The following is a 23,849-nucleotide window of genomic DNA, read 5'->3' as shown; positions in this document are numbered from 1 at the left end:
AGCCGAAGTATTTAGGAGTGAAAAGCGCGAAAGATGCTTACTGGTCGGATTCGGAAGTTTGAAGTGCGAAGTATCTGTTGGCATGGCAGTTCAGGGTGTTGCTTTACCGCGCTTGCGACAGATGGCGCGACGTGCTGCCTAAATATGGCGGCACCCACTAATCTCGCTGTGTTCTGGCGTATAACGTTTTGCGAGAAAGGCTGTAGAAATCGCTACGCGTGCCTCCTTTGCATTGCTGGAGAAGGCACCCGTACTTTTAGTGGCTTCGCAGATCGAAAAAAGTATTATAAAATATATCCACGCGATTCTGGAATCAACATACTTTACCACTACTGAGGGGGAACTTTTCGTTGTGCCGTAAAAAATCAGCTGGTAGAGAAGAAGCCCTTGTCAGTCTTTTCAGGAAAAAAACTTGAAATAAATTATCTGCAACTTGTTTCGGCAATATGTAGTTAAAGTGATCCGGAATTAGGGGCCAAAGGAGCGGGGCACGGACCGCGTATTTTCGAACTTTCCAGTGGTTTGCCCCAATGTTACCGTTCTGTGCTCTCGACGATGTGCGCCAGTCATCTCGTCTGAGCGCCCGCATAACTGCTCTGGCTCGCTGACACGGCGGTCTAGTGGCTAAGGTACCCGGCTGCTGACCCGCAGGTCGCGGGATCGAATCCCGGTTGCGGCGGCTGCTTTTCCGATGGAGGCGGAAAGGCTCTAGGCCCGTGTGCTCAAATTTGGGTGCACGTTAAAGAACCCTAGGTGGTGAAAATTTCCGGAGCCCTCCACTATGGCGTCTCTCATAATCAGATCGTGGGTTTGGGACGTTAAACCCCACAAATCAATCAATCGCTGACAGCGTGAGCTAAAGCTACTCCACGCTTAGCGTGAGGTCGATACGTACTGCAGGTGTTAACGTCCGATCAATCAGATCGCCGGATGCAGCCGTTTTTGATCGTAGTAAGTGGAATTCAGAATAAAGGCGAGCGGTCTTGTAGCTTCCACAGCGCAAAACGGAAGCGTGTGTGCCTTATAAAAGAGAAATCTCTCGCGACTAGATAAGATCCGCGCGCTCTTTGTCGGCTACTGTACGAGTATACGCGCGATAAGAGACAAAAAATAAGAAGGAAAGAAAGCAAATCGAGGCACAATGTGCGTCACAGGATGTACGAAAGCACAGACGTACTCTCTGCGCTCGGCAGACGACCCCGGCGCGGTAATCGCACTATCATTATTATGTTCTGCCGGACGGTCGCACGGCCACTCGCGCAGGGCTCTCGCGTTATCTCTGTGCGTGGTGTCAAAGAAAAGATACGCGTCGTCAGGAGAGCCTATCGGAGCTGCTTTCGGCGTTGTGTGTGTATATATCGCCCATAAGTGTTAGTGGCCCGTCTTCGGGCGAGCGTGTAACGCCGAGGAATTATTATTAATATGTGCTCGCGTGGAAGAAGCGTTCGGAAGCTGCCGACGTCGGACCTCGTCTCGAATGAAGACGCTAGGTGCGTTCTTCTTCTTTATTTGGTCGTTCGCATTTTTATGAGAAGCCTTATCACGCACCCCTCGAGTGGGTGCGTGATTCGAGCTCCTTGTGCGACGATATCTCGGCTGCTGCTTTTTTTCCCTCTTTGGGTGAGCTTTTATGTCTTCGCTGGTTCGTAAATCACCCGAAGGCGTTTAAGTACTGTCCGAATGACTTGTGTGCATGCTGTGTATACACATGCCGAAACTACGTGTGCAGTTTCGTCTCTGCAGTTCGTTGAGGTGTGAATGTTGGCTCAGGCTGTAGTTGCGTTCGCTGCAGGTAGTTTCTAGCTGGAAAAAAGAGAGTGCTTCTAAGTTTGTTGTTTATTTATTTATTTATTTATTCAATACTGCAGACTCGAGGTCCAGGCAGGGTAGTAATACACATACAAATAAAATAATTGCGAAACGAAACAATCAAGGGCGAAGAAGGTTGTTTGGTAGGTTAGTTCATTCATCACATGTATTAGTAAGACAGTTCCATTCACATATGGTTTCTTGGAAAGTACGAATACTTCAGTAGGTCTGTGCGAGCAAAATATGGGATCAAGGCCTTTGGGTGGTGGTGTCGGGGGGGGCCGGCTACTAAGGGGTGTCAAATACGGGGATGGGTCTAGAGCTATTTTTTTTTGTTCAAATGTTGATCAAGGAATTCTAATCTAGCTTTTTGTCTTCGCATCTGCAGTAAAGGAACGTTGTTGGCTAGCATTAAATCTGAGGGTGAGTCTGTTAAGAAAGGACGAGACAGTACGAAATGGGTTGGCCGCGGTGGAACAGTGTTCATGGTACTCGACTGTTGACCCCGAGAGTCGCGGATTCGATCGAGGCATCGGCGGTCGCATATCGATGGATGTTATAGATGCCCACGCACTGTCGATTGTAAGTGCACGTTAAAGAAAACACCAGGTGGTTGAAAACACCACAGCCTTTTGTTACCATATCCCTCACAACCATATCGACGTTTTGGCATGCGAAACGGATTCCAACTTACTATAGGCTAGTTTTCGTCCCGATCATCGTTTCCTAATTAAAAAAATTACGTTCGAAACGAAGGTATCGAACTCTGCTGATTCTCACCACTATTCAAGCAGTTTTTCAGTAGACAAAATGCTGATTTGTGTATTTTTTTCAACAGTATACAGCTCACAGGGCCTCCTGGTACACGTCGTAGGAATAACCATATGACAAAAAAAATATGACAAATCATCACAGTCGGCCATACATTGCCTGGCAGCCTATGCACGTCGGATAGGCGAGCTTAAACACAGTGTTGGACAAACAGCACACCGCACGTCTTGCAAGTGGTTAAACGCACGCTTTCCATGCCTCTGTCTATGTTTTGCGATTATCTGTGTCTTCATTCGTGCTAGACGTTATCAATGGAATGTAAGTGGCCAGCCGAGCGTGATTTTTAGAGGTTACAAACAAGTGAATGTTAAACTTCTTGGATAAAAAGAAAAAAAAACATACTTTGCTGTCGACATGCTGCGACATAAGCTCGCGGCATGCAAACGGAGGATATATATGCGTTGATTGATTGATATGTCGGGTTTAATGTCCCAAAACCACCAAATGATTTTGAGAGACGCCGTAGTGGAGGGCTGCGGAAATTTTGACCACTTAGGGTTCTTTAACGTGCACCCAAATCTGAGCACACGGAACTACAACATTTCCGCCTCCATCCGAAATTCAGCCACCGCAGCCGGGATTCGAACCCGCGACCTGCGGGTCAGCAGCCGAGTACCTTAGCTACTAGACCACCGCGGCAGGGCTATATAAGCGTTTACACACTGAATATGCTTTCCATCAAACAACTTTGTCTAAATAAGTGTCTTGGTAATGAGAGCCCTTTTGTTGAAATATAACTGAAAGGTAAGTGACAACATTCATTAGGACCAAATTAGAACATTAGAGAGGGAATACAGCTTTTAATGACGTTTGCAAGGAGCCCACTAAACACAAAGAATCTTTCCGTGTACCAAAAACAGAACATGTTATTTCGTATATAAGGCATTTTCTTTTGTGTTTCAATAAACAAATGGGCATTTTTTCGGGATTACGTAGACTTTGCTCGTTGATTTCAGAGAAGTTTTTCTAGAGTACGACAATCTTATGTCAATTTTCGATTCCTTTGTTAACCACCCTCGACTCTGGTGAGATGTGTCACAATGAGCAAGTCGAGCGTGTACGCATTTATTCGAGCTCTAAGTTCTTAGAGAAATATACGATAACAGAGGAAAGATTACATTTTGATATGCGATTGCGCAATGTGATTCGAGCACAAGACATGACCGCAACATCACAGCGCGCGTTCGGTGCAGGCAACACTACGGCAGTGTAAACGAATGAACAACATTCCAGATGGTCCCGCAGCTGGACACGTGCCGTCCTGAACACGGTTAGCGGGAACACAGAAGCGCAGGACGCGCATTGCTATCGGCGATGCCTCTCTGTATCGATAAGAAGCAGAGCACGTGCGCAGTGTGTTTGCGGTGTGGTTAGCTTCGATTGATCGATATGTGGGGTTTAACGTCCCAAAACCACCATATGATTATGAGAGACGCCGTAGTGGAGGGTTCCCGGAAATTTCGACCACCTGGGGTTCTTTAACGTGCACCCAAATCTGAGCACACGGGCCTACAACATTTCCGCCTCCATCGGAAATGCAGCCGCCGCAGCCGGGATTCAAACCCGTGACCTATGAGTCAGCAAACGAGTACCTTATATCCACTAGACCACCGTGGCGGGGCTGTCGTTAGCTTCAACGAAGTTGGGTGGGAGCCTTCAATGAAGGTGTGCACAAATAACGTGGTGAGGGCGATGGTATAAACAGTATTGTAGCCGACGCACTGCGCAGGCGCCGAACGTTGCGTTAGTGTAAGCTCGTGTCACTCCTAGGTCGTGAGTGAAGAAGCGAAATAATTGACTTCGCGAACAGTTCTACAGCGTGACGCAGTTTCCATCTCCATTATATAGCTTATTTTTGCTATATACGCGAAACTCCCGTTAAACTACAGAATAGAATCAGATACCCCCACCACGTGTTCCTACTCGCACCGACCTCTTTCCATGTGCCACACTTCGAGAACACACCTATTTGGTGAACAAGAACTGACAGGAAGGCTGAAGACTGGTGGCGACGTTCCCGGGGGTGGCACAATGGGATCGAGGGCTGGGAGCCACAGCCCCCCCCCTCTCTCCTTCGAAATGTACTCGAATCGCAACACAATGGGATCTAGGGCTGGGGGCCACAGCCCCCCGCTCACCCCCCCCCCTCTCCTTCGAAATGTATTCGAATCGCAACACCTAAGTTCCTCGCCTCTCTCATTTTTTTTCGTTCGTTCACGATGGATGAAAACGTGAAAATGAAGCCGTGACGCACCGTCACCCAAATCTGTAACTATCGTGCACAAGCGGCAGTTTTTTTCTGTGTATCTTCGCCATATTAACTGAATTAGGTTCCAAGAAGGGCGAGGAGAGGTGCATGCCCACAAAGAACATTCCCACAAAACCCTTTTTTTTTTACTTCCTTCTATCGTATGTCTCTGACAGGCATAAAAGTCTTCCTGCGCATGATATGGTTTAACATTTGGGTGGCTGAATTTCTCAAAATAACCTGTCTTTGGCCCCAGACTTCCCGGAAGTTAAGCAGTTACAGAAATGCCACATCAGGGGCCTTCATCTGTTATTGCTGTTAAAAAAAACTGTGTGGCCATAATCCTGCTCTTCATTAAACAATGAAAGGGCCGGTCCGAGTGAGCAACGGTGTGAGGCAGTCTATGCGTCTGTCCTCTTCCCTTTTGTTCTTTAGGCACTCACCGGGGGCACTCACTCCGCTACTCCTCCGTGTGCACGCCTGTGTATACTGTATATACATTCTTATGTGACACACACACACATTCGAACACGTGTGCGAGCGTACGTAAAAGTTGGTTGACGACGCCTTCCTAAGGCATAGCCGGTAAGAATTTCTGGCTGCGCCCCTAGTTGACACGTTAATGTCACATAGATCAAAATCCACTCGCAGAGAATTTTCGGTTTGACAATAACCGCACGTGACGCTAATAGTGTCACAATAAACCCGAAGTTGACGTGGTCGAGTCAAGGCTGTAGCGGCCGCATTTTCGATGGAGGAGAAAAAAATCGCAGGTTCGTGTATTTGGAGTTAGAGGTGTACGTTAAGGAACTCCAGCTGGCCGAAATTTCGGGAGCCTTCCACTGTCATCTCTCAAAATAAAATGATGGTTTTGGCACGTTACAGCTCGGATACTGTTATTATCGTTAGTGTGACGCTTAAACGATTAATTTTCAGTAATCGGTGAAACCACGCTTGTGCATGGCCGTCGAGTCGATCGTCTGACTATGCGGTGGTGAAGACCGGAAAAGTCTCTTATTTTGACAAGTGCTCGGCCTGTACCCTTTGTACCGAACAGGGGCCCACTCTTCCTTATCGTTCAGCGCTCGACTGGCGGTAAACAAGATATACTCTGAGCGGCGTTATGCTTCACTGTTACTATCATCGACGTGACGTTCGTTCACACGTGCTCGGATTTCTGTTGTCTTCGACGGCCGTTATGTACAGTCAGCTGCGTCCGTCACTTTCAACTCTTCAGAACGACGCTGTCACGTTCCAGCGCAAGTAGTTAAAAAAAGTATATCACAGCATATCCATGGAGTGAATGCTGACGAGTGTGGTGAAGCGTCTGTCTGTCCGTCCGCCCGATCCTATCACACTAGAGCAGGCATCGGAAGAACGGACGCTTCGCCCCAACTCATCATCATTGATTGATTTGTGGGGTTTAACGTCCCAAAACCACCATTTGATTATGAGAGACACCGTAGTGGAGGGCTCCGGAAATTTTGACCACCTGGGGTTCTTTTAACGTGCACCCAAATCTGAGCACACGGGCCTACAACATTTCCGCCTCCATCGGAAATGCAGCCGCCGCAGCCGGGATTCGAACCCGCGACTTGCGAATCAGCAGCCGAGTACCTTAGCCACTAGACCACCGCGGCGGGGCAACTCATCATCATTAAGCTCATAGATATGCTGTGAATTCCTTATTATAACAGTGCCATGTAAATAAAGTTTTTTTTATTACATTACATTCCTTTTTAATCGCCAACTATACGAAAACCACTAACGCCATCTAGTGATATTATTTCCGAGATAGATGGATGCTATCAGCGTCCCTTTTATAACGGGGCGGCGACATGTGTGCTACCAGGCTCGCAAGGAGAAGTGCTTCTTTTTATGTTGGTCCAATGTCTTACCTACTTCGATTAAATCGGTCGCCCCGCCGCGGTGGCTAGTGGCTAAGGTACTCGGCTGCTGACCCGCAGGTCGCGGGATTGAATCCCGGCTGCGGCGGCTGCATTTCCGATGGAGGCGGAAATGTTGCAGGCCCGTGTGCTCAGATTTGGGTGCACGTTAAAGAAACCCCGGGTGGTCGAAATTTCCGGAGCCCTCCACTACGGCATCTCTCATAATCATATGGTGGTTTTGGGACGTTAAACCCCGCATATCAATTAATCAATCGATTAAATCGGTCTTATTATAAGACATATACACGCAACGCCATACAATGAGCAATCCTTAAAGCTAACTAGAAGTGGTAACTACAACATACTATTACAGAGGAGGGAACGACCCGCACCCTAAGGAGCTTCGCCCCTAAACAAAGAAAGTGAACGTACTTATAGTCAGACGACTAATTTTAATGACAACGCTAAAGCTGAGCCGCAAACATGCAGGAAGACATAAAGGTCTTGCTTCTTTCCGACTTAACTTAGCGGGCAGTGCGAGAGTGGAATGCTTTACCCGAGACGGAGGTCGTGCAGCCCACTGCCGACAAATTTTACGAACTTGCTGGCCAAGCCGTTCTATCAGCTACATGATAGCGACGCTATTAGGATTGTACTGATCATTGTCCTCCCTGCCAGTACATTTGTGGTTTAAAAAGGTGGAAGTCGGTACCAACTTTGTATGCTGCGTGCTCACCTTTTTTCTTTCTTTTTCGTGTTTTTTTTCAGTGTGTGCACATGTGACGGAGACTTGTGCCTCGTTAATAATGTATAGGTCCATAATTGTTATCATTTTATACCATGATTTTTTTGTACCCATACAATTGTATAAGTATGTGAATATAGAATGTTTGTTGACACTTTTCAACCCACTCCTGTAAAAATTCCTGACGGGATTGACAGTATTGTTAAATAAATAAATAAATAAATAAATAAATAAAACTTGGTAAGCTCCACCCCCAGATGTAAGCTCCTCCCATTGGACTACTGTGCGCCCATCCTTCTTCTATGAAATGCAATCGTGCTAGCTCATTTACGTTCAAATGGTATTTTTTCTCGGCTGATGTAAATACTATACTCAGATTGACAGGTAATAATTCGTAGTTACTACTTAAAATATTGGGTTTCGCTGAGCAGAGATATCGGCATATCTGACGAAATATATTGGGCCGTTCAAATTGGTGACCCAAAACCAATTACAAGTAGAAACGTGTTTCCGTATTTGAAAGCCATGTACAGCGGCAACTAGATTTAACGAGATCTGCACGCTACCATTACTTCGCTAAATTGGGTAGTCCACGAAGTTGAGAAGATAATATTTCGGTCCTTCTAAATCTGAAATTGCAACTTATAGCAGCAGTCAACAGCTACGGTGGCATTGTTTTGGCCGCCAACCCACTCTTGCGCCTGTGACGATTCCGCGAGGGGGCGCCCCGGGCATGAAGACTGTTAAAAACATTAGGTCCGAAGTCTAAGCAGGCTTTGAGAGAGGCAGTGAGTACAATAATAATCGATGGTGAAGTTCCCGATGGATGGAAACTTAGCAGGATGAGCATGATCTATAAAGGAAAGGGGGACAAAGCTGACATAAACAACTACCGTCCTATAACAGTGACATCAGTGGTCTACAGGCTGGCGATGCAGATTATAAAGGAAAGACTGCAGGCGTGGATAGAGGATGAGGGGGTGCTGGGGGAACTGCAGAATGGGTTTCGGAAACACAGGAGGTTGGAAGACAATCTGTTCTCACTGACGCAGTGCATCGAAATAGCAGAAAAAGAACACAGGCCCCTGTGGCTAGCATTTTTGGATATCAAGGGAGCGTACGATAGCGTGGTTCAAGAGGAATTGTGGGGAATACTGGACACACTAGGCGTGGAACATGTAGTCACTAATCTTTTAAAGGGTGTCTATAAAGGTAACAAGGTAGTTATAAAGTGGGAAAAACAGGTATCCAAGCCGGCAGAGGTAAAACGGGGGCTTAGGCAGGGGTGCCCCCTGTCACCCTTATTATTCATGATGTACCTACAAGGATTAGAGGCAAAATTAGAGGGAAGTGGACTGGGCTTCAACCTCTCTTTAGTCAAACAAGGAAAACTTATTGATCAGGCACTACCAGCATTAATGTACGCAGATGATATAGTGCTAATGGCCAACAACAAGGAAGATTTGCAGAGATTGATGGACATCTGCGGTAATGAGGGAGATATGTTAGATTTTAGATTCAGTAGGGAAAAATCAGCAGTCATGATTTTCAATGACAACGAAGGTAGTGAGCTTAGAATACAGGAGGTCACGCTAGAGATAACAGATAAATACAAATATCTGGGCGTATGGATAAGCAATGGGACCGAGTATCTGAGGGAACACGAAATATACGTGACGACTAAAGGTAACAGGAATGCAGCAGTCATGAAAAATAGGGCACTGTGGAATTACAATAGGTATGATGTTGTGAGAGGAATATGGAAAGGGGTCATGGTTCCTGGGCTGACGTTCAGCAATGCGGTCTTGTGCATGAGATCAGAAGTTCAAGCAAGATTAGAAATTAAGCAACGTGGAATAGGTCGGCTTGCTTTAGGAGCTCACGGGAATACACCAAATCAGGGAGTACAAGGTGATATGGGATGGACATCATTTGAGGGCAGGGAAGCTAGCAGCAAGATAAAATTTGAGAAGCGATTGAGAGAAATGGGGGAAGAGCGTTGGGCTAGGAAGGTTTTCAGCTACTTGTACATGAAGAATGTCGATACAAAATGGAGGAAGCGAACCAGGAAGTTGACTGGTAAATACTTAGAAAACAGCAGGTGGCCAAACCAAAAAGAACTATCGGTTAAGAAAAAAGTGAAGGAAACGGAGACTGACATGTGGAGAATGGGCATGATTAAGAAGTCCGCACTAGAGATCTATCGAACTTTTAAGCAGGAAATTGCCAAGGAAAGGATCTATGATAATACTCGGGGTAGTTCTCTACTGTTTGAGGCCAGGACGGGAGTACTGCGAACCAAGACATATCGGGCCAAATACGAAGGGGTCGACACAGTATGCAGTGCGTGTGGAGAGGAAGAAGAAACTGCCGAACACTTGATAATGTTCTGTAAAGGGCTTCACCCTATAGTTCAGGATGATGGCGCAGAGTTTTTCAAAGCACTGGGATTTAGGGACAGCGAGGGCAAAATAGACTTTAAGCGGGTAGACTTAACTAGAAGGAGGTTATCTGATTGGTGGCTAAAGTCAAGGCACGAGTGAAAATTAAACCCTTCACTGCGAAGTACGAATCCTCAACTTCATTATTTAAAGGAAAAAAAAAAGATAAATGTAATGGTTAGTTCACTAAGTATTACGGCTAGGTGGCGTTAGCCGCCGCCCGATCTAAAGGGTACAGCCACATCCATCCATCCATCCATCCTGTTCGGGCAATGCAAGTCAAGTAGAAAGACAGTCACGTGAAGCTATGACCAGGAAACCGATATGCGAAAACGCGGATTTACCCGCCACGGTTGTTTAGTGGTTATAGTGCCCAACTGGTTATGGTGAGTGCTGGTCGCGGGTTGGAATCCCGGTCGTTGCAGCCGCGTAATCGATGGAGGCGAAAATGCTGGAGGACTGTGCTCTTACACTTAGGTGCACGTTAAAGAGCGTCAGGTGGTCGAAAACTTCCGAAGCCCGCCTCTACGACGTCTGCCATCATATTGTTGTTTTGGGACGTGAAACCCCAACAATTGTTGTAAATTATTATTATTATTATTACGCAAAAACGCCGAAGATGAGTGCAGTGATTGTGTGAGCTGGCCGAGCAAGAAAAAAAAAAGAAAATTGCGAGGAGCCGATCGGTGTCATCTATCACCTAATCCGTCAAATCACATGAACCAACCACCGCCGCCTCTAGCACCGCGAAATTCCCAGTGTCGATCAGCGTTGTATGCTACTGACTTTCGAGTGAAATTTCCCAAAATTCGATGCGAAATGTCACCGAAAGTCGCCATTTTCCTTCACGCGTCGCCAAAAAAAGACGTCACTCTACATATGTGCAGCGTGCCTGGTAATAAAAAATTCCTAATTATGTATAGCCCTACGAAGTAAGGTAACATACATAAACCCCAAATCATACTCACGTTTTTTAATGCCAGTCACATCAACCGCTTCACCATGGGAACACTGAGAAAGGGCATGTGTGCTCTAGCAGCGTCCCTGAATGCTAGCGCCTCATAACAAAAAGTTTGTAATGGTTTGAGTTGTAGCGAATACAGGAACAAGCAGTCACTACAAGAGATGGATGGCGCGCGTAGCCTTCCTGCAGACTTGTAGAATTTCGTTGCAGTGGAATCCTGCGTCCGATAGTTAAACAACTTAATTACAAAACAACCGAAATGAATTCGAGAGTACTGCTTAACCGTCGCAATGCCTGCACCGTGCTTATTGTGTGGTCATGCTTACCTCACTGCAGTTTCTGAAGGCTGCCCGATGAAGCCCGACTGTGAGGCTCACCTTAAGAATATATTATTAACAAATTCAAACTCAACATGCCAAATTAGGGGGGTACTACAGCAGTGAAGAAGTTGACAAGCTATTCACGACAGTGGGAGCTGTGGCCGAAACACGCAACCTATAGCCCTCACCTAGCTACTTCAGAAACGAAACTTTCAAGAAGCTGAAAGCTTATAAATCTTTGAAAACGTAGCATAACATCACTGCCTCGCAGCACGCCAGCAGTACACTGATCTAAATTTAGCTGGCAGGTTGCTGGTGAACGCACCAGTGCTCAAGTACCTACGTGATCTATATATACTATATAGAGAATTAGAAGATACAAACGAGAAACAGGACAGACGTACTAAATTGCGCGTAAAGTGCGCCTGGTGAAGTGCGCCTACTGTTGAGTCTAAAACTACAGAAAAAAAAATGTTATCGCTCATTCGTTTTGAAGACGCTAAGTATAGTATATGCATGGCTGAGTGGAAGCCTAAGCCGAAAATTGCCAAAAGTTTGCCATGTCGCCATTCATAATTTTAGGTCGTTTCGGGCCTCTCAATTTCGCCAATTTGGCGAAAAGTAGCCACCAGTGGCGGCACTGGTGTCGGTGTTTTTTTTTTTCTTTCTTACAGAACGCTTTAATTTGCAGCAGTTTCCAACTTGTTCTAATATTGCAGGCACTACCGATATTTCCTGTAATCGGCAGCACTTGGGTTCTCCCAAGGTCGACGCATCTTCCCTCGATGAGAGCGACGCAGAAGTCCGGCGCCATGATGAAATTCCAGGGCTTGCAAACCAGGGCGCCCGCTGGTGCGACCACGGGTCCGAATAAAACGACGTGCCTCCAACTCGGCTGAGACTCGACCGCTCGGTGCTCGTCGCTATACCCTCTGCTTGTCATCGACTGCTAGTCAGCGCGCACATGTAGTTGGTCAGACGGCGATGCTGGCCGCTCTACGGGCGAAAGGCGCGGCCATGTTGGACCGCGGCAATCGCCGAGGACAGGCGTCGGCCATCTTGCTGGCGGCCATGTTGTTGTCGTGCGCGCCCTCCGCGGCTCTATCAGCGGAAAGCTGGTGCAACCTGGAGGACGAGGACCCGGACTCGAAGTGGTACTGGCGCGTGGACGAGTACCCGCACCCGCTGACGCAACCGCGGTACTGCAACCGCTACAGGCCGTCGTTTGTCTGTGACCCGGACCGTGTCATGACCAAGAAGCAAGGCGAGTAATAGACAGTATTCTTTGGTTATCCCTGGGTAGGGGCATAAATAACCGAGAGGGGGTAGATTGAAGCGGGAGGGTTTTGACCTCCCTTGTGTTGAAGTTGGGAGGAAGGGACACCCTTGAGATTCATCTTTGTGTAGCCTGGTGATTATGCCATCATTGTGGTCGTCGTCATCATTGTCGTCATCGTCATCATTGTCGTCATCGTCATCATTATCATTATCATCGTCGTCATCGTTATCATCGTCATCGTCGTCGTCATCATCATCGTCATCGTTATTATTATCGTCATTATTATCATCGTCGTCATCGTCATTATTATCATCGTCGTAATCATCATCATGAGCCTGACTACGTCCACTGCAGGACAAAGGCCTCTCTTATGCTCCACCAGTCAACTCGGTCCTGTGCTTGCTGCTGCCAATTTATACCCACAAACTTCTTAATCTATCTGCCCACCTAACCTTCTGTTTCCCCCTAACCCGCTTGCCTTCTCCGGGAATCCAGTTAGTTACCATTATTGACCACCGGTTATCCTGTCTACGGGCTACATGCCCGGCCATGTCCATTGCCTCTTCTTGATTTCAACTATATATGATATCCTTAACCTCTAATATGATATCCTTATGATATCCTTAATATATGATATCCTTAACCCCTAATCCACTCTGCTCTCTTCTTGTCTCTACGCCTAGCATTTTCCTTTCCATTGCTCGCTGCGTCGTCCTCAATTTAAGCTGAACCCTCTTTGTAAGTCTCCAGGTTTCTGCTCCGTAGCTAAGTACCGGCAAGATGCAGCTGTTATATACCTATATGCTATAGTCGAATGCATATTTGGGTCTTCTGGGTGGTCACTACTTATACTGTACATTGGTCGGCGAGCTCCCTCATGAGTAAAATCCCCCGGACTCACTCAGACTCCGATCAAGCCGTGAGTCTAAGTCTGAGAGACTCCGGCTGAGTCGTATTTTGGCGACCTTGAGCCCAGTTGAAGAAATGTTTCGTGAGTGTTAGTGAGTTAGGCGGGCCTGATTGAGTTCCACTTTTTTTTTGCCGACCTAGGGTCACATGTATTCATCTTGAACGTTGCCATTGGTCTTACCTGGATTCACGTTCATCACTCACGTCTACTCGCACGTATTCGAAAGCAGTGTCTTTCATACACCATTTCGATATTTTTAGGGGCGAAGCTCCTTATAGCGGCACCCGTTCGTCCCGCGTAGTATCTAACCAGTTTTACGTTTTGACCTGCAAACATTTTGACCTCCAAGGTGGTGCCGGTGAGAGATTCCTTCTGTGCGTTGTTGAACAACAAAAAATAGTGCTTAATGTACATGCCTATAGCTGATAATGGGGTATGAGAGACAGGAGCATTTGGCTTTTAATTAACGGGCACGCTGCGATCCCCATTAGAAGCCATTGCATGTACATTGAGCACTATATCTGAAGGGAAAGGGTTGCTACGTTATACCCGCTGGGTGTAACCACCTTAGTTTTAGAAAGGTTTAGCGAGCGTTGAGCGGCAGTGCCATGAATACAATGAACTAGTATATACCATGAATGAACTCGAGGTAGTTAAAGGTGGGAAGTAGGTACGAAGTGCAAGCCGTAAGAAAGTAAAAGCCGAATTCTCCTGTCTCTCATTTCCCATCCAGCCATTGGCATGAACATTGAGCTCTATCTGCCAGGAAAAGGTTGCTACGTTATACTCGCTGGGCGTAACCTCCTTGGTTTTAGAAAGGTTTAGCGAGTGTTGGGCCGCAGTGCCATGAATACAGTGATCTAGTATATACCATGAACTCGAGGTGGTTAAAGGTGGGAAGTGGACCCGTAGCGCAAGCCGTAAGAAAGTGTGCGTGTGCCACCTCTCGTTTAGTCCTTGGAATGTCCGCTGGATGGCCGTGTTTCTCTATGGGGAATATATGATGAAAAGATGCGAGATGGTGGTACTTGGAGTGTTGAATAGATGGACGAACGGACACACAGACAGATGCATGAATGGACGCATGAACGGACGCAGGGGCGGATGCATGGACGAACGCAGGAACGGACGCACGCACGGACGGGCGGATGGACGCATGGACGGTCGCACAGACAGAAGGAAGCAAGAACGAATGAACAGACGAATGCTTCACCCCACTCTCCATCATTCACTCCGGGGATATGCTGCCATTTTTTTTTTTGATCAGATGTGCGATTCCCGCAAGGGAAGGTTTCAATCCCCCCCCTTCCCCACCGCCAAGTCCTCCAAGGAAGTTCTTGATAAGCGTGTCTTACGTTGTCATCCCTTTCGAGGAATATGATGTCACTGGGTTGAAAGCGCTTAAATTCGAAGGTATCCAAAGGCGCCAAGAAGAGCGCCGATTACATTGGTGTTATAAACCATTGACGTCATTGTCGACAAAAATAAATCTGGACTAGCAGACTTACAGCTTGAAACAACCGGACATAAACTAGAGAAAAAGGACACGATACAGCGCTAAAATAGCTGTAGCGTGTCCGAACAAAGACTAGAGGAAAAGACATGGTATAGCGTCCGAACATAGACTAGAGAAAAGGACATGGTACAGCGCTGTCCTTTACTCTAGTCTATGTTCGGACACAGATACAGCTATTCTAAAAGTCCTCTTCACTGGTATATCTTGGGGTGTTTTGCGCTGCCAGTCACGATGTAACTTATAATGCATCACTAATGTACCTTATACAAGTCGGGCGAAGTGCAGATAAATCAGTGGGGTTGATGCCAATTGGCTTCCCTGGGCATAGGTTCCGGTGAGGAGGACTTATAAGTTATGAATGTGGTAACGTCATATATAAACGTATACAGGAAACCATACTTCGTGCAAAGATGCTAGAATAAAGCACGAAACACAGTGTGGCCATTTGTTAAAGGCGGCTGTTTGGTTACAAATCGCCTTATTGAGTGTCCGGCAGGGTTAAGCGCGACCGAGTCTATATATGTCTTCTACATGATAACGTCGTGCCTCATCGCCGAATTGAGGGCCAGCTGGACGCTCCAGAATTGGTCATCGAGGCTGAGGCTGCGCAGAGCGGCTGAACAGCTAATCAAAACGTCACAAAAAATAGCCTACAAGTTTTTTTCTACGCCTCTTTTAAGAAACGTTGCTTATGTTCAAAAGTATTAGTCAAATATTTTCTGATCCTGTTGAACTGTAAATTCAGTTTTCCGCAGTGATATTAACTGGCACTTGTTTCTGTTCGCAGCTGACGCCCTGGACGGAATAATCGAAAGAATCAGAAACGAGACGCTCTGCATCTGCCCAACGTGCAGCAAATCTCACGCCAGGGGCATCACGTTGGGCGTTGCCATCATGGAGCATTTTCACAGGGTCAACAAGTGAGCGCACATCAATCAATCAATCAATCAATCAATCAATCAATCAATCAATCAATCAATCAATCAATCAATTATTCAATCAATTATTCCATTAATCAATTATTCAATTAATTAATCAACCAATCAATCAATTATTCAATTAATCAATCGGTCGATTGATTGATCGACTGATCAATCAATCAATAAGCCAATATGAGTGGCAGTCATGTCAGTATCACATTGAAAAATCAATACGGCAACCAGATCAACAAATCAGCCTTACTATGGTGAAACAGACAGAACAAACAGTTTTGCGCTCAAATACATTGTAAATCAATCACTCATTCATTCCAACGATAAAGCAACCGACTAATCAAATCTTCCTGCACTATTAGCAGATTTACAGATGATGAATCGATTCATCTATCAGCAATCTATACGACAGAAGTATCAGTGCCCGTACTTGTTTAAATGAACTTATTAACCATAAATAATGAATCTAGTATTAACGTAATTCGGTATATTACCTAATTTTTCATTCAAATAACTTAGGAAATTTAAATGCTCTTTAGCGGAACTCTGAATTTTAAAGTGTATCAACAATTCGTTATTTCGTGCTTTCCTTTCTTGCTATTACCATTCTATAGCAAAGTCTCCATTTTTATTGCTGCGTTTGGTTCTTTGATTGCCCTGAGACAATGAAAAAAATTATGCGGTTCATTATGCATTTGAAGAAGGAGCGAAAACCATCTAGTTTATTCTCAGTCCATTGTATTGATTGATTTCCCGATCGAAAACATTCATTCCAAAACACGAAGAGTTGAGTCCTCTCTCCTTCCCACCACCGAAATCTTTCTGCACCTAGCGTGGTTTCTGCAGTGCCTTCGGCATCGACCCACGCGCACCAAGTGGTGACGTCATGTCATGACGTCACCATGTGACCTCGCGTTATGCCACGCCATAGTGTCGCCATGATGACGTCCTTGCGTGGCGTCATCACATCGCGACTGCCGGCACCGCTCGTGTTAACGCTGATGGTCCCGTTTCGTGTTGGATGAATCATCGCACGCTTTCGCCATAAAAACGAAACGAATAAAGTCATTAGTCACTAAACATAGCTATATATAAAAAAACTACAACTGGTTTTCATAGATGTCGGTCATCGATATCGCAGCCGTTCAAAAGGCAAAGTTAAAGAAAACTAATCGATCTGCGCATGAAAGCACGCACTGATCTATAGAGTGAACAAGTGAATTGTCGCGGTTGCAGTAACGATCGGGTGACAAATTATTCTATCTCTGTTGCAGTCAGCCGGTCGAAGAAGCAGTGCGCGTGTTCGCGGAGACCCTGCGCAAAAAGTGGAACCTGGGAAATTGCGACGACGACATACTGCTTCTGATCTCGACCAAGGACACTATGGTAATGCGCAAAGGCCGGCATCTTCACGGGGGCCATAATCTTCATGCGGGGATCATGATGACGAAAATGGATACCTCTTAGAGAAGATACGATCCTTTCTTAAATGGCCCCCTATAAAGGTTTGCGGGTTTCACAAAGGTGGTTCAGCTACGACGAGATTAAATGACCGTAATTTAGGCGAAGCAACTTGTGTCGCGCACGCAAAGATGGAAGTCCATTCAGTTTAATCTGATTCAGCCAGGTCTGTCATTCAATATTCTTTGATTGGATGCCTTCTAACATATCTTAGTAGGTTTCGTTGCTACTTTTTTTTGCAGTTTGCGCCAGCCTGCCTCTGTAAACGTTAATGGGGTGATCATATACAGACCGATACATGTGAATTATTGTTTGAAGTTTAAAACTACTAATCGCTGTCGTGGTGGAAATAGAACAAGATTGTTTTAAGATTTTTAGGCTCTATACAACTTATTATTATTAATAAATATTTGTGATTAAAATAATAAATTATTATTTGTGGTTTTGGTTCATCTGTTTTTTCAAGTTAACCATTTCTTGTCATGACAGCTGCACAAGCACTTCCTTTCATTACTGCAACCAGAGTCTTTTTGTAACCAACGCGCAGTCGACCACGCTTGTGGGGCCCGCCGTGTCGGACGTATTCCCGCAGGAAGTGGCAGACCAAATCTACCTGGAGAGCCGCGGCCACTTCTCCAACTGCAACTTCTATCTGGGTCTCGAGTCTATGGTACAGTCGTACTTCGACAGACATGCTTCGCAGGTAACCCGTTCGTCACGGCAAATTTTACCAATCACAGTGAATTAACCAATGAATTAACAGTGAATTAACAGTGAAATAATGAATTGACAGTGAATTAACCAATCAGACAGTGAATTCTGTCCAGTCAGTCCCTTAAAGGGACCCTGCAACAGGTTTTCCAGTAGCCATTCAATGGACTCACTACAGAAGTTTATTGCCTCTAGAATTCACCGCCGCAAAAATTTTTCGCCGCCGCAAAAATTGTGGAACACGGCGTGCGCTAGATCCTTCGTTTCTACAAGTGGTCCTGTCTTCTTCAAGGCTGCAGTTGCAGTCTTGAAGACTTCAGAAGACAAGGCCCGCGTTCCGAAGATTTTCCAGATACCTTCAAGCTTCCATCTTCTCTCGAACTCCTACCGCATACTAATTGATTGCTGCGTCACTTGAAACGTTGAAATAACGTTGAAATTGAACTTTGTCAAACAGTTAAAATTCTCGGTGTCCATTTTCACGAACACATGGCATGGAATTACCATGCAGAACACATTAGTCACAAACTTTGTAAAGTTTTAGGTGTGTTGCGTCGATGCCACAACATACTACCTGTGAAACAAAAAAAAATATTAGTGTACAATGCTCTTTTTTCTTCACATTTACACTATTGTCATCTGGTCTGGTCTACAGGCTCTAAAGCATCTCTAAAGAACCTGGTCGTGTTACAAAAGAAAATGCCTTGCGGTGCATTGAAGACGTATCCTATAACGCACACACTGCTTCAATATTTGCAAAATATTGAATTTTAAGAATTACCTGTTATTACGAATACCAGCTTTTGTCAGCTATTAAATCAGAAATACGCAGAGGAAGTATCTTTTTACGCACCTTGGCCACCTTGCAACCAAACCCTGCCAGTCGCGTTACTCGCTGTACGGAGACTTGGCACGTACCTTGTCCTCGCACAAACTATGGATTTGAAACACTACGTTACCGCCTTCCAAGTGTGATGAACAAATGGAAACTAACAACTGACAATCTGCGTATATTGTCTAAAACTGAAATGTTAAATCGGATGTGCTGATTGTGTTGTAAATGAATGTTGGGCGATTTTCTGTAACGGTTATTCAGTTTTTATTCTTTCATGCATTGCTTTGTTATGAATATTTTTGTGTGTATTTTAGAGTTGTGATTCTATTGTTTGCTGTCATGGGCCACGTGCGTGTTTCTTTTTTGTATTGTCGCTTTTCGCTGCCTGTAACTTTTGTAACTTTTTGTAAATTTGTAGCTTAAATTTTTTTTCTGGGCGAAGGGGCCAGTCAAGCTGTGAAATGCAGCTTTTTTTCCCCTTCGCACCAAACCGCGTAAACAGTGTATTTTCGTGTACTTGTCACGTGGTTGAATAAACTCAAACTCAGAACTTGACGTGCAGGCTCCAACTCAAGGGTCTGGTCGGGGCTCGCTTGCAGCCGACGGCTGGCGCCAGTGCGGGCGTCATCGTCGGCATCGTGTTTGGGGCTCTTGCCGGTCTGCTGCTCGCCGTGGCCGCTGTGCTGCTGCTGGTGCGCCGATGCGACGCCCCGGCCATCTCTAGCAAGAGTAAGCGCGCCTGACGACAATTTCGCGAGCACGCACCTACAAAAGTGTACGAGTGTTGAAGATTGGGCGAGTTGGTTCGTCGTACTTGAACTGGTATAGCGCATTACGGGGAAGAAGAAACGGCCGAGCAGACCGACACAAGAGGACAGAGCGCTAACTTCCAACTGAGCTTTATTGTCAAACTGCATCAAATATGTAGACCGGCGCACGCGCCCCGCCGCGGTGGTCTAGTGGCTAAGGTACTCGGCTGCTGACCCGCAGGGCGCGGGTTCGAATCCCGGCTGCGGCGGCTGCATTTCCGATGGAGGCGGAAATGTTGTAGGCCCGTGTGCTCAGATTTGGGTGCACGTTAAAGAACCCCAGGTGGTCTAAATTTCCGGAGCCCTCCACTACGGCGTCTCTCATAATCATATAGTGGTTTTGGGACGTTAAACCCCACATATCAATCAATCAGACCGGCGCACGCGTACAAAACCACCCTAACGCAACGACAAGATTACACACAACATCGCACCGTCACATATCACAGATTCGTAGGCGGTCATCCTGATTAAGGAAGGCCACTTCGTGTTCAGATAAAACCAAAGAAGGGGCGCTAATACACGCGATGCCAGCTCTTGCTATACAATGGTTTTGTATGCGTGCGCCGGTCTACATATTTGATGCAGTTTGACAATCAAGCTCAGCTGGAAGTTAGCGCTCTGTCCTCTTGTGTCGGTCTGCTCGGCCGTTTATTCTTCCCCGTAATGCGCTATACCAGTTCAAGTACCACACTACAAAGCACGACAGATTGAGGGTAGAAATATTAGCGAATAATTAAAGAGATTAAGGTTACGAAAACTTGACATTTGCTCTGATTTGTGTAAAATATCCGTGTCGACCATCGTCGTAAGCAAGTAAACATAGTTAGTAGTCGTTATATTCCGTAAAATTGTTGCTGCAACAGCTTAATGAGTGACGTGGACATCGTATTGTCGTAAGGATGGTCAAGGTGTGCTAGCGTGCGTGCCTCGATGAGTAAGCCGTGTATCAAGTCACCCTAAAGAGCGCGAACGCTTGGGAACCCAAGCAGTCGCTTCATGAAGCGCGTTATCTGAAGACCCATCTCAGCTTCCTCCTTGTTTGTCCTCAATCACATAGTGGTTTTGGGACGTTAAACCCCACATATCAATCAATCTTGTTTGTCCTCGGTCATATCGCGGACCACATCTCGCGGCCATTGTCACACGCACTTGCCTAGCCAGGAGGGAGAGGAGATTGAGGAGATTGAGGAGATAGAATGGCGCTGTTCTGTCTTCTCTCCTGCTCTTCCTGCTTCACGTTATGTTTTTTTGCGCCTCAGTCTTCTGCACAGAGATTGACACCATCTTCCTGAAGACATTCAATTTTGTGCGTGTATAAAAATACATAAATAAATGGGCATGCATAGAAATATGCGTGTGAACTCGTAGGAGGTGGGATTAACCCCTCCCCCTCAAACAAAATTTCTATAGCTACGCCACAGTTCACTTCTTTTTGCCACTTTTTGCGGTGACAAGGTGAATGCGAAATGAAATTGAACGTTGCGAAATACGAGCCCTATTTCGAAATTGATATTCGCGAATATCCGCATTCTCAGAGTCATCTGAAAATTTCTACGCCACTTCCGTAACGGAAATGACGAAGTTACTTAGATTTTGTTGAAGTGAACATCTCTAGCGAAATAAAAGTGTACAAGCGTTATACGCGTGAAAGAATGCAAGCTTTCTTTAGCACTCCTGTAAAACTATACGTTTTGTGCTAAGCCTGCCCGTAAACGTGGCTCTCTGGCGATCCTAAATTTTACTGCAGGCATTCCTGAGGCCTGGCGTAGGATGCGCAACCTGCGAACGGGGGCGAGGCCAGGCGCCCCACATTCGGGTCTGCACAACAACACCAAGGCACCTCCGCCTGCGGCAGTGCCTTACCGTATCAAGGTTCCAGCCACTGGTACAGCGGCTTCGGAACGGGCGGAAGTGACTGTCCCGTTGACTTCCGGTCTGCTACTTCCGCCAGCGCCGCCTTGTACTCGCACTCCGCCGCTGAGCAACGGACGCTACGATGTTCCGACAGGCGGCTGCGACACGCCGGGGGGTCTCGACGCCAGCGACCCAAGTGACAGTTCAGACGACGAAAGGTCGACGACCGACAGCGACGACGAAGACTGCAGCAGCTGCGGCTCGAGTACCAGTGACGGTCACGAGAACAATTCGGCTGTCATTGCATCAAGTGCCGAAACAAGAGTCACGGTTTGAATGCCGTTATCTGCGGGACAAGACAATCGGCAAGTTATTTTTAGAGAGGGTATGTGTGAGAGAGAAACATATAAAGACAGTTAAGCGAAGAAAGGAAAGGTGGAAATGTCACAGACGAACCTTGTGGTTTGCTATCTTTCAATTCGAAAAGAAGTGAAGTGGTGAGAAGAAATACACAGGAGAAGACGAAATCGCTTATTGTCCGATCACAGGAAGCTGTACAAGAAGCCCACAAGAAGTCGCAGAGACCTGTCGACTTCAAGCAGCGATGCCATCATTACTCCTTGCGCAATTGGCCCATGCGGCCGTGTTCCAAGAAAGTTGGCTTTCGAAAATGGTTTGGAGTCCACAGTCAGTTTAATGTTGTCCCCGTAGGCGTTTCCCATCAGTGGGAACAAAACTCCGTTTCGGTGCCCCTTCTTCCCCTCCCCCATTTGGTTGATTCCAAGAAACATCGTTCTTAACAATTAATGGAAGGACGTGATTATGATAACGACCTGCCTTTGGTGGTTAGCTTTTTAGGTGTAAAGATTGGGAGCAAACAACTCGTGGAACGCAACATCAGGGGAAGTCGGCAGCTGTTATTTTCAGAAACCTGCATGGTCATTACCCTGCTGTTCATACCATAATGGTACAGGTCCGACTGAGTAAACAAACAGGGCACTTTGTCCCCACCCCCACCCCCGCCAGTGCCTTTGGGAGCATATGATTGTCACGGGAAAGTGAAAGCGGTCAGAAACAGCACAGTCATATTTGAGACCTCACCGAGTGTCAAGTTTGTGCAACTTGAAAAGCTTTATTTGAGACTTAAAAGAAAAAAACGCCAGATGAGATCGAGTAGTGTACAGGAAACCCCGCTATGTTACAGTAGTTGCAGTTCAAGTTTACCAGGTTGTATCCTATAAGCTTCTGTATTGATACCTACCAAGCCTCACTGTTGTTCGTTGCCCAAACCGGCAATAACATGCATAGATATAATCACTCCTTCTCCTGGACAAGCTTATGTATTCAGAGGGATGTGTTTCAAAACAAAAAAAAAGAAGAAAAATTCTCTGCGATGTTAAACATACTCATCGGCTTCTCGCAGTGGGCAACGAGCCAGTGTCATTTTAAATGACTGCCGTTGCACGTTCGAATGGCTCATGACTGGACACCATGAAGTCATGCTACGACACTCCGTCGTCTGGTTACGGGTTACGAGTACACTTAGTTTTGTATACATGTGTTCTGCACTTTCTGTGGTGACGTGGTCGATGGACGTGGACCACACAGTGAGTGTTTAGTGCTGTGCTGTTACAAGTAAGCGCAAGCTGACGTAACAAGCAAGATGTCCTTGACACATCTACAGGTGAAAATTTTCGGTGCCAATATGTTTTTACTTCTTACAGCGTGTTGTTTACAGCCTCCTTGGCAGTGGAAGTATGCTAAAGAGTGTGTGCTGCTGAGATGAACTGTATTCACTGTCATCACAACCAGTCTAGGCAGCTCTCAAGGACGCGATGCATCTTTGTGGATGTGACTGAAGCTACCTCACCTTACACGTGCGTACAGCTAAGCGCATTTTAGTTATCCATGAGCCATTAAAAATTAAAAAATATAGGCACATTCCGGTACTCCGCGTGCCAGGAAAGCTTACGAAATATGTGAAAGAATGGATTGCTTAGATCATTCCGTAAGTGGTACGGTACAGTGAAACTATAATAATGAAAAATCAGATCCGCGGAGAAAATTCTTCATTTCTTGGTGACAATATATTACGAAACAGAGTTTAACTAGACGGACTACCTTTAGGCGATCTGCAGATGACTTCGCTGTAGCGAATTATTTGCCACGTATATTCGAGTTCGCTTCGACAGAGCCTCGTAAAAGACAAATCCACTGGTAAAAGCGTTGGCTCCCTTGTGGTTCACCGCTGTTTGCATCAATAGCGAAACTAAAGAAGACGCACGGACGGGT

The 23,849-nt window shown here is 46.1% G+C and overlaps 1 protein-coding gene across 1 annotated transcript; it reads left to right on the top strand.

Annotated features, from left to right (window-relative positions):
• Positions 1 to 1,239: 1,239 nt before the first annotated feature.
• LOC119179784 (uncharacterized) lies at positions 1,240 to 23,533 on the top strand. The gene is made up of 7 exons (XM_075868759.1): positions 1,240 to 1,490; positions 11,967 to 12,511; positions 15,740 to 15,872; positions 17,159 to 17,270; positions 17,893 to 18,059; positions 19,454 to 19,620; positions 21,451 to 23,533. The coding sequence occupies exons 2-7, from the start codon at positions 12,232 to 12,234 to the stop codon at positions 21,891 to 21,893; spliced, it is 1,302 nt and encodes a 433-aa protein (XP_075724874.1). The 5' UTR covers positions 1,240 to 1,490; positions 11,967 to 12,231; the 3' UTR covers positions 21,894 to 23,533.
• The last annotated feature ends 316 nt before the right edge of the window (positions 23,534 to 23,849 follow it).

Source organism: Rhipicephalus microplus, chromosome 7 (genome assembly GCF_043290135.1).
Source record: "Rhipicephalus microplus isolate Deutch F79 chromosome 7, USDA_Rmic, whole genome shotgun sequence".
In the NCBI taxonomy this organism is placed as follows: domain Eukaryota; kingdom Metazoa; phylum Arthropoda; class Arachnida; order Ixodida; family Ixodidae; genus Rhipicephalus; species Rhipicephalus microplus.
This window is presented reverse-complemented; position numbering and strand designations above follow the sequence as displayed.

Excerpts from the sequence above, each read along its gene's own strand:
- LOC119179784 (XM_075868759.1), top strand. The coding sequence starts at position 12,232 with ATGCTGGCCGCTCTACGGGCGAAAGGCGCGGCCATGTTGGACCGCGGC. Across the intron at positions 15,873-17,158 it reads CATTTTCACAGGGTCAACAA|TCAGCCGGTCGAAGAAGCAG; the intron begins GTGAGCGCACAT and ends TCTCTGTTGCAG. Across the intron at positions 18,060-19,453 it reads GCTTCGCAGGTAACCCGTTC|GCTCCAACTCAAGGGTCTGG; the intron begins GTCACGGCAAAT and ends CTTGACGTGCAG.